Source organism: Gracilinanus agilis, chromosome 5 (assembly GCF_016433145.1).
Source record: "Gracilinanus agilis isolate LMUSP501 chromosome 5, AgileGrace, whole genome shotgun sequence".
Lineage (NCBI taxonomy): Eukaryota > Metazoa > Chordata > Mammalia > Didelphimorphia > Didelphidae > Gracilinanus > Gracilinanus agilis.
The window spans coordinates 292,625,724-292,634,397 of record NC_058134.1 but is presented as its reverse complement, the minus strand read 5'-3'; the positions used below and the strand labels follow the sequence as shown (position 1 = coordinate 292,634,397).

At 47.3% G+C, this 8,674-nt stretch overlaps 1 protein-coding gene across 1 annotated transcript; it reads left to right on the top strand.

Moving 5' to 3' along the window:
* Positions 1-265: 265 nt before the first annotated feature.
* AQP5 (aquaporin 5) lies at positions 266-3,190 on the top strand. Its single transcript, XM_044678419.1, has 4 exons — positions 266-628; positions 1,821-1,985; positions 2,583-2,666; positions 3,005-3,190. Exons 1-4 carry the CDS (start codon positions 266-268, stop codon positions 3,188-3,190), a joined length of 798 nt encoding a protein of 265 aa, XP_044534354.1.
* Positions 3,191-8,674: the final 5,484 nt, after the last annotated feature.

Sequence of the window (8,674 nt, the reverse complement as noted above, 5' to 3'; positions counted from 1 at the left end):
GGAGCCAGACCTAAATGGAAACTTTTTCCCCATTCACAGCCCCAGGGTGGAGGAGCCGCCCAGTTCTACCACCCCACCCCCCTTTACCCCCTACTTGGACTCCCGCCTCCTATATATCCCTCTCCTCCTCCACCAGTGCCAAGCAACCAGGACGTGGAAAGAGGGAGTGGGAGACCAGGTTGGATTCAGCCTAGCCACAGGAGGACAGTGATCCCAGCACCGGTGACACCCCCTCAGGACTACCAAGGGGACGCCTTCAGCCACCATGAAGAAGGAGGTGTGCTCTGTGGCATTCCTGAAAGCTGTGTTTGCCGAGTTCCTGGCCACTCTCATCTTCGTCTTCTTCGGCTTGGGTTCAGCCCTGAAGTGGCCCTCAGCGCTACCCAGTATCTTGCAGATCTCCTTGGCATTTGGCTTGGCTATTGGCACCCTGGCCCAGGCCTTGGGTCCTGTGAGTGGTGGGCACATCAACCCTGCCATCACCCTGGCCCTTTTTGTGGGCAACCAGATCTCCCTATTCCGAGCTCTCTTCTATGTGGTCGCGCAGCTGGTGGGGGCCATTGCTGGTGCGGGTATCCTCTATGGACTCACTCCTGCCAATGCTCGAGGCAATCTAGCTGTCAATGCTGTGAGTCCCTGGCCTGGTGCCAATTTAATTTGGGGTGGGGTAGGGGGAGGATGGGGTGGGGGTAGAAAAAAGGTGTTGGGGGAGGGGAGCATCAAAGCATGGAGGAATGGGCCCTTTCTCTGCACCCTTTTCCCAACAGGGGACTTCTGGCTTTAGTCTCTAATATAGGCTTCAGTTTCCTATTTAGGAAATGAGTAGGAGGTCTGCCATTGTTGAGAGTGGAATGAAGGATTTCAAGTTGTGCTGCGAATGGATCCTTAGTCAAGCTCTAGCCCCCAAATCCTATATGCTCCTTCTCTTCTCTTCTCAGTTCTGCCATGTTCTTTTTCTTCTGACTGATCTTTTTATTGCTCTTCCTTTGCCATCCCCTTCCCTTGCCCCCATCTCTTCTTCATACTTTTCTCCTAGCTTCTGTTCTTGGATCCTGTCCTCTTTTTGAACCCCTTCCCTAAATAGTCAGTCCTTCTTCCCCCCAACACTCCAACTCCAGGAGATCTGATAAGTCTTTTCCCCTAACTTTAAATCTGGCCCCTGACATTCTTTATAGTCTAAACTGTAATTAATCCATTAATTGAGTCCAAAGGAGGATTTTCTTGTCCATTGTGAGGCAGCAAGCAAGTCTGCCCCACTGGAGAGACAGGTTCAGGGTTGGCACTGGCATTTGGCCAGGCACGGGTATGGGGAGGAGGAGGAGGATAGTTGGGCAGCTCCTCACAGAGGAGGAGAGGGAAAAGCAGTTCCTAGACTCAGTACCCTTGAAAGAACAAGGTTCTCCCCTACATAAATCATTTCAGATTTAGCCAGGACAGAGCTGTCCAGGGTACACAAATGTCCCTATCACAGGCTCCATTCCACCAAGACTTTCAACGATCACATGAGATGGTATCTGTAAAGAACTTAGCACAGTGCCTAGCACATGGTAGACACATCACAAATGCTTTTTTTTTTTTTTTTTTTTTTGGTGAAAGCTTCATATAGTCCGGGATGCTTTTCAGTCTGCCTCCTAGATAGAAGGTAAAGCTTGACTGGTTTGGGGGATCCACCCCATTTTTCAAAGCTGAGACTCTTGGCCCAAGGTCTCAGGTAGAGGCAGAGAACCAAAGCACTCAATGCAATTCCCATAACTTAAGGATTTGGGGTATCCCCTTATTTCCATTCAGTGACTCCTCACAACTTCCTTCCTCACCTGCAGCTCAACAACAACACAACTCCAGGCCAGGCAGTGGTGGTAGAGATAATCCTGACCTTTCAGCTGGCGCTCTGTATCTTCTCCTCCACTGACACCCGACGCAGTGACCCTGTAGGCTCTCCAGCCCTCTCCATTGGACTATCTGTCACATTAGGACACCTGGTTGGGGTGAGCAAACTAGCCTCAAGAACTCAACTCTATTGGGGGGGGGGATAGGGCTAACAAGCTAATTGAGCAGTTGCCCATTGCCTAAGGAGGAGATGGGAACCCCTTGGCATCCCTCTCGGTGCTAGACTTTGGGGAAGCCAAGGAGCTCAAGGAGCTTTTGAACGGTGTACTTTGCTAAGATCCAATTTTACCTGAGATTCTGGTCTAGTTTGGTGGGTTCGGAGCCCCAGTTCTGATCCTGTCCCTAGCCCACAGGATATGTTTGAAGGTAGCTGGAAGTTGGGTAGGAGGGAAGAGTCAAGAATCCAGAATTAATTAGATAGATTGGTGTGAGGAAAAGGTCAGTGAACTGAGTCAGGAAAAGGAGGATCCAATATTAGCTCCACTATTAATTTGCAGTATGATTTTGAACATATCGCTTCCCTCTGCCTCAGTATCCCCATTTGACAAAGGGGTTGGATTACATGACAAGTTTTCTTCATGCTCTAAAGTTCCATATCAATGTCTGTGATTGGCTGAGGGCAGGGGAGGAGAGAGAAGCCAAGGGTGAAAAAGAAGAAAAATCAACCCCTTAAGCTACAACCCTCTCTCCCATAGATCTATTTCACGGGGTGCTCCATGAATCCTGCTCGATCTCTTGGTCCAGCTGTCATCATGAAACGATTCAGCCCAGCCCACTGGGTAAGAAAACTGGTCCCTCGCTCCTAAACTACTGGGATGAAAGGGCTGGGGTCTTTCCTGTCCCCCCAAGTGCAGGGGAAAGGGTTGGTGGTGAGAGTTTAGAATGGAGGGGTTGGTGGGTAAGAAGGAGCTAACTTTGGGCAAATTATAGGGACTGCAGAGGGAGGGAGGACTTGTGTGTTCAGTTTTTCTTAAGGCATTTATGGCCTGCCCTGGGGTGGGGCAGGGGCTGGGTTGTGGAATCTGCTGGGAGGTTCTTCTTATCCAGGCCCTTCTGGGTAGATTCTTAGTAGGGGAGCCTGAAGTGCTTGACCTATCCCAGGGACTGTCTTCACCAGGTGTTCTGGGTGGGACCCATCACTGGGGCTATCCTGGCCTCCATTCTCTACTTCTATCTGCTGGTACCCAACTCCATGAGTCTCAGTGACCGAATCGCCATCATCAAGGGTACATATGAGCCAGAGGAAGACTGGGAAGAACAGAGGGAAGAGCGAAAGAAGACCATGGAACTTACTTGTCATTGACTTGTACCTGGATGTGTGGGGAGACAATGCTTTACTCCCATAAAGAAAGCATCCAGGGGAAAAAAGGACAAAAATAACAGCAAAGTTTCCTTCTTCCATAGACAGTCATTCTGGGCTAGGGAATCAGTCTCCATGGTTACCCAGTTAGAGCAGGGAGCTAGGACCTGCTCCTGGGTGGTCATGGGACTATGAGGGAAAAGGATCTCTCCACGAAGAGTTTCCTCTCAGGGATGGGCAGGCACTGGGGCTCAGACTTCAGAAACAATATCTGAAGGCCTGGAATCCAGATCCCAATAGCAAGGCCTAGAATTCAGAACCTGTGGAAACTCAAAACCTAGAACCCAGCCTACTGGGTATTCTGCCAAGCAGGGCCAAATTCTATAATCAATAGTCTGGCCTGGGCCCAACTCCTCACCAGTTCTGCCCCAAAGCCAGAGAGACCTGAATCCCAAGGAATGGCAAGGGTTATCCCTTCCTCTCTATCCATGTTCCATAGCTCCTCTAGGGGAGGCAGACTGTTTCACTGAAAGATGCCTTATTTATTTTCAGTCTACTAGGTCAAAGGGTAGGCAGGGGGTGTATAGTGGTGTTTGGGGGAGGGTTGCTCCATCCCCAATAAATCATCAATAATCCTGATCTGCCTCCTCTGTCTTTCCCTATTTAAGGCCCTTTTCCTTCAGAGGGAAAGGACAGGGCATCTTCTTGGACAGCTAGGGAAGGGGGGAAGAGGTTAAGCAATTATATAGCACCTACTATGTGCCAGGCTACTAAATCTTCTTCAAATATTATCTCATTGGATCCTCACAAGAACCCTGTGAGGAAGGTGCTATTATTATCTCTATTTTTACAGTTGAGGAAAATGAGGCAATAAAGGTTAAGTGTCTGATGCTTCAGTCTTCCTGATTCCAGGCCCAGAACTCTATCCATTCCACTGACTCTGGCAGCTCTTCAAACAGGAAAACTAAAGACCAAAAGTATTAAGAAGTAGACAAAATAAGTCAACTAATATGGAAAAAAATGTAAGACATGCACAGAACTAGAGAAGAATGAGACATTGAGAGAGACAGGGAAAAAGGGACAGACAGAAATCGAAACAGACCTAGAAAAAAGGCAAATAGAGAGAAATGCAATTAGAGGCATATAAAGAGAAGATTCCAGAATTTTCTGGTTGTTCCCTTTCCCACCCCACCTCCAATACCACTGAGTTCAGCCTGAGGGTGACTCCTTTCTAAGGTATCTCAAGACAATTTCTTTCTTTCTTTCTTTCTTTCTTTCTTTCTTTCTTTCTTTCTTTCTTTCTTTCTTTCTTTCTTTCTTTCTTTCTTTCTTTCTTTCTTTCTTTCTTAAAACCCTTACCTTCCACCTTAGAATAAATATTGTGTATTGGTTCTAAGGCAAAAGAGCAGTAAGGGCTCAGCAATGGGGGTGAAGTGACTTGCCCAGAGACACACAGCTAGGAAATGTCTGAATCCAGATTTGAACCCTGGACCTCCCATCTCTGGGCCTGACTCTCAATCCACTGTGCCACCCAGCTGCCCCCAAGACTGCCCCTTTCTAAAGGATGTGGCACCAGCCTCAGGGTGTGCCAGGGCTGGGCAGTCAAGAGGTAGATAACCATCAACTTGGACAGCCCCTTGAAAAGCCTAAAGAATGTCATGATTCCCAGAAATAAGAGACACTCCCTTGAATTGTCTGTTTTCTGGGTTTCTTTAGCTGTTTCGGCATCTTTAGTTATTTATTTTCAATTCTGGTTCCTTCTCTCAGTTTCTGTTCTTCGTGTCTCTTTTAACGTTTTAGGTCTTTTTTTCTGTCATTCTGTCATAGTCTCTTCTTTTTTTTTTTTTTATTTTTTTGTCCCAGCTTCTCCTTTAATATTGTTACTCAGTGCTTTGTCTTTGTATCTCTTTGTCTTTCTTCATCTCTGGTTTTTCTCTCTCTCTCTTCATGCCTCTCTGTTTAGGTCTCTTTGCATCCCCCGATTTCTGATGCAGCCTCTCTATCTCTAATCGGGTACATGCTGAGGGCCACATTGAGCACCTGCCAGGCTGGTCTATGTATCTCAGCAGTCAGTGAGTGCAGGTTAGCCCAGGGGCACTCAGGGAAGGGATGAAGGCTTTAACTCACATCCTCAGAGCTGTGTGGGCTAAAGTGGCTGAGGAGGCAGGAGAAAAAAATGTAGGTGACACCAGCAGACCAGGGAGAAAATGAGATGTTCCACCTGAGAGCAGCCTAGCTACCTCTTCCCCCGACCAGGCAGAAGATAGGAAGAAGGCTTGATACAGAGGACAGTGAACAGTTGTGTTTGACGGCACTCATAGTCTGGGCTTCAGTCAGAGCTTCTAAGACTCTGTAGAAGCAAGAGATCAAAGACAGAGCTAGAAAGGTCCTTAAAGGAAGTAGAGTCGAAACCCCTCATTTTACATGCTCTAGACAGGAAGTTTCCTTCCTTCTTTGTCCTTTAGAGAGACTTTCTGCCAAGCTATCCTGTACCTGGGAGAGAGAGACAGACAGAGACAGAGAAAAGGAGAGGAAGGTGGGGGAGAAGGAGGGAGAGACAGAGACAGACAGACAGAGAAAGAGAGACACAGAGAGAGAGAAAGAGACAGAGATTGGGAGGGAGGGAGCGAGACAGAGACAGAGACAGAGACAGAGAGACAGAGAGAGATGTACCTGCACAGACACATATGCACTGCAGGCTTTTAGAGCTTTTGTGCTTGAGACTAAGAACTTCAGAGGAAGGGAGGGTGGAGAGGGATGTAAGTTGTAGCTATGGATTGTGCCTACTGCCGGTCTGTCCTGGGAACAGTGGAAGGAGAACTGAGGTCAGCTGTAAGTGTAAGTAGAGACCAAGGTGCAGCAAGGTCTGGGGAGCAGCCAGAGAGGCAAGTCTGAGAGACTGGGAAAAAGACAGCTTTTGAAAAACACATTTGTTGCCTGGGATGCTGGGAGACTAGTCTTCCCTCCTGGTAGACTCTCCCCAATGTCTCCCTTGTTTTCACTGCCAAGGACCTCAGGACTGGGCCCTGGACACCCCTTTCCCCCATCCCCTTTCCTGCAGGTTTGGGAGGAGTTTCTAGAACATGTAGGAATGCTACCAGTTATTTTCCCCCTTTTGTCTTCTTTCTGTGTTGAGTAAATAAACAATGTGACTCCAGATGCCTGTGTAATATAAATATACAGAATTAGAAATCAAATCTCCAAATATCTAGGATCAAAATTGAGCTAGCAAACTTCCTACGTGTGTATGGTCTAGAGCTATAGATTTTTCCAGTTGACTAATCCTGAACAATATTTTTAAAGCCTACAATTCAGATAGGACTTCTTTTCTTGCCCAGCCATTTAGAAATATGCAGTTTAGGAGGAATGGGAGACTTGAACGTAAGCACTAGAAGGGATCTTCTGCCCGTGGCAGAGACCTTCGCAAGATCACTGGGTTGGTAGCTTGGCTATAGTGCCATCTGCTGGGAAAAGTAGACTCTTTCCTCAATGATTAATTAATAAGGAGTCTTTCTGCAAGGTGACGTAAGGTAGGACACCAGCTGGCGTGGGCTGCTTCCAAGGCTGCAGCTCCCAAATTTCCCATGGTATTCGAACCAAGTACACCCACAGCCTATCCCTGGGTCACAGATAGCTGAGGAACTCCAAGTTAAATGGGGGCACTCAAAATGAAGGTGCTTTGACTTCTGATTCCGAACTCTTTCCACTGTCCAGTACCAGACGAAGGCTAGTGATGGCAGGAGATGGGCCGAAGAAGAGGCAGAAGAGTCCAGCTCCTGAGTAAGGGAAACCTGGGCAGCAGTTCAACTGGGAGCTTTCAAGGTGGAACTCCTCCTAGCTATTGGGAGGCCAGGCTGACTTTGAGGCAAGGGAATGAATGAATGGCTGAAAGGTCATTTGTCTGATTTTTCCCAGCTAGGCCCTGGGCACACATCCTTGGTGCATCCCCATTTAACTATTCTTTGCCCCAGTTTTTGGAGTGGGGAGAAGGAGGAAAGGCAGAAATGTTAGCAACCGTGGTGGGAAAACATTGCATGGACAGCTATCTTTATGAAAGGAAGACAGGAAAGGGATTTGTCCCTCTTCCAGTCCATCTCTTGGAATTCCATTTTCTTCATCTGTAAAATGGGGCCAATGATGCCTGCCCTGCCTACTTCGTGGGGCCATTTTGAAGACTGAATGAGATCCGGGCATAGAATACTAAACTAGATGGCTAGACCCACTGACAACAATGGAGAACACTGAATTGGGAACCATGGGAAGTGGTTCGCACCCACAACTCTGCTACTTACCATTAGATGACCAGGAGCAATTTATTTCATCTCTCTGTCACCTGAGGAGGCTGGACTCAATCTGTAAGCTCCTCTCTAGACCTAAATACAAAGGAATCCCTTCCACATGCCTGTGTGTTTTCTAGCCAGCAGATGTCGACGTTGCCCATTGAATTAATCGGTCCTAGCTGCCAGCAATCACTGGCTGTCAGGGACTGCTTGGGGGCCAAGACTCCCAGGATTCAGAGCTGGAAGCAGGGGGGTGCTGGTAAATGTTCAATCACCAGCTCTCCAGGAATAAAAAAGTGCTGCATGACACACTTTGAAGTGTCAGCTCTATTATTAGCATTTTCTCTGACGCTTTCTTAAGTCTAGACCATCAACAGAACAATAAATCAAGCCTGGATTTGAACCATTCCCCAAAACACTCACACTGAACAGTTAACAATCTGCTTAGGAAAGCAACTCGCTCCAGTGGTCCCCAGATCGAGAAGGGCCTTAGACGTAGCCTATGAGAGCCCTCTTCCGGGGAGTAAATGGCAAAGCTTCAGCTCAAACACTCTATTCCACAATGACTCCGCTTAGGTGGATATGAAGCAAGATTTGAATTCCATTCCTGCTTATTTTTTTTTTTGACCCCGAGCAAATCGTCCATCATAATAATTGTCTAGCATTTTACAAATACGATTTCCTTTTTAATCTTACAGCAACACCGTGGGGAGGGGTTCTTGTCATCCTTATTTTACAGATGAAAAAATTGTGACAGAAAGAGACTGAATAACTTACCTAAGGTGACCTAACTAGGAAATGCCTCGGGGAAAATTTGAACTCCGGTCTTTCTGCCTCCAGATCCAGTGCTCTATCTACCTAATTGAATTGTTTATTTTCTCCAGTCTCTCAGTTTTATTTTCTTCTTCTGGAAAATGGGGATAACGATGGCAGCTACTTCACAGGCTAGTGAAGACAAAAATGAGATGACATCTGTAAAGCCTTCTGCAAATCTTCAAGCGCTATGCTAGCTATCCCCACCATCATCATTATCACTATTGGTCCCCTAGTCAAACCTCTCGTTTCTCACTATCTCTAGGCAGAGAGATGGGCAGGAATGGGAATGAAGGAACCCAAAGGGAACCATTTACGTGCAAATGTTTCCTCTGGCAAGAGCAGGCATCCTGCAGAGCTTCTGGGAGTGATGTGGATGTAGAGGGAGCAGGAG